General features: G+C 58.3%; 1 protein-coding gene across 1 annotated transcript; it reads right to left on the bottom strand.

Moving 5' to 3' along the window:
- Positions 1–10: 10 nt before the first annotated feature.
- On the bottom strand, positions 11–1,085 carry LOC137364003 (sphingosine kinase 2-like). Its single transcript, XM_068027496.1, has one exon. It carries the CDS (start codon positions 1,081–1,083, stop codon positions 103–105), a length of 981 nt encoding a protein of 326 aa, XP_067883597.1. The 5' UTR covers positions 1,084–1,085; the 3' UTR covers positions 11–102.
- Between the last annotated feature and the right edge of the window lie 598 nt (positions 1,086–1,683).

Here is a 1,683-nt window from a genome sequence, read left to right as displayed (position 1 = left end):
GGGGAATGAAAGGCGAGTGGTATGGGTGGGTGGGTGGGGGCGGGGGAGGAAGGGGGTAATTCCCTCGCCTCCCTCCCCTTTCCCCCACCACCCCCGTCGCCCTCAGCCCCTGTTGGTGTGGGCGTGGACCCCCGTGATGAGGCGGGCCAGGCCCCCGTGGACCTGGGCCTGGACGGGGCCGTACTCGACCCGCTCGCCGTCCACGGTGATGATGCCCCGGGGGGTGAGGGGCTCCATGCGGAATGCCAGGGCGGGCACGCAGTGCAGGTGGGGGCAGCGCAGGTCGAAGTGGGTGCCCCGCTCCATGGCCAGGAAGAGGCGCAGGAGCGCGGCCCGCGAGACGCCGGCCGTCACGTAGCAGAGGTGCAGGGCGCCGTCGGCGAAGCGGGCGAAGGGGGCCGCCATGAGGTCTGCGCCCAGGTGCGTCTGGTAGATGGCCAGGACCAGCACAAAGTCGCCCTCCACCGTCTGCCAGTGAGGGGGCACCGGCTCGTCCAGCGGCGGCAGCAGATCGTCCGGGGGGAGGGCGGCGGGGGCCGGGGGGTCTCCCCCGGGGGCCGGCTGGGGCTCCCTGCGGGCGGGAGCCCGGTCGCCCCCCTCCCCTTGCACCTCCTCCTCCACCACCACCACCTCCTCCTCCTCCGGCAGCGAGGGCCCCTCAAAGGAGAACCCCTCGCAGGCCAGGAAGGGCGAGGGGGAGTCCGTGGCGCCCCGGCTCCATAGGCCGGTCTCAGAGAGGGCACGGCTGAGCGAGGGGCGCGAGGGCCCCTCCGCCGAGGTGGTGATGCTCCGGCACAGGGCCCGTTTGGGCTGCCAGCTGGCCGGCAGGTAGGAGAGTCGCCCCCGGTAACGGCGCAGCGAGGCCAGGCACATCAACGTGCCCACAAAGAAGCGAGCCGATCCCACCCCCCGGTACTTCTCGCTCTCGATGTCCACGTCCGCCACGAAGCCCCAGGCCACGCTGAGGAAGGAGAAGTGACGGCGGCCCGAGGCGGTGGTCACCGACACCAAGTCCATAGGCTGCGACAGGCCCCGGCACAGCAGGAGAGTGCAGTTCACCAGCAGGTCCTCACCCATCACCATCCCGTACCTGAGGAGACACAGAGAGAGAGGATAAAATAGGACCTGCAGCAGCCAAAAGCAGACACAAACAAACTCCGAGCTTCAGAATATAAACATGGCCGAGTGTGACAGAAAAACAGAGCATCAGTGATATATATATATATATATATATATATATATATATATAGAGAGTCAGTGAAAAATATGGATGTATGCAGAGAGAGAGAGCGAGAGAGAATCAGTGAGATATGTGTATATATATATATATATAGATATATATACACATATAGATAGTGTGTCAATGATATATATATATATAGATAGAGAGAGAGTGACAGTGATTATATACAGAGAGAGAGAGTGTCAGTGATTACATATAGAGAGAGAGAGTGTCAGTGATTATATATAGAGAGAGAGAGTGTCAGTGATTATATATAGAGAGAGAATGTCAGTGATTATACATAGAGAGTGTCAGTGATTATATATAGAGAATGTCAGTGATTATATATAGTGTCAGTGATTATATATAGAGAGAGAGTGTCAGTGATTATATATAGAGAGAGAGTGTCAGTGATTATATAGAGAGAGAGTGTCAGTGATTATATATAGAGAGTGTCAGTG

Source organism: Heterodontus francisci, unplaced genomic scaffold, assembly GCF_036365525.1.
Source record: "Heterodontus francisci isolate sHetFra1 unplaced genomic scaffold, sHetFra1.hap1 HAP1_SCAFFOLD_1643, whole genome shotgun sequence".
Taxonomy (NCBI): domain Eukaryota; kingdom Metazoa; phylum Chordata; class Chondrichthyes; order Heterodontiformes; family Heterodontidae; genus Heterodontus; species Heterodontus francisci.
This window is presented reverse-complemented; position numbering and strand designations above follow the sequence as displayed.

What these genes read in the sequence shown, in the direction of transcription:
- LOC137364003 (XM_068027496.1), bottom strand. Translation starts at nt 1,083, where the DNA reads ATGGTGATGGGTGAGGACCTGCTGGTGAACTGCACTCTCCTGCTGTGC.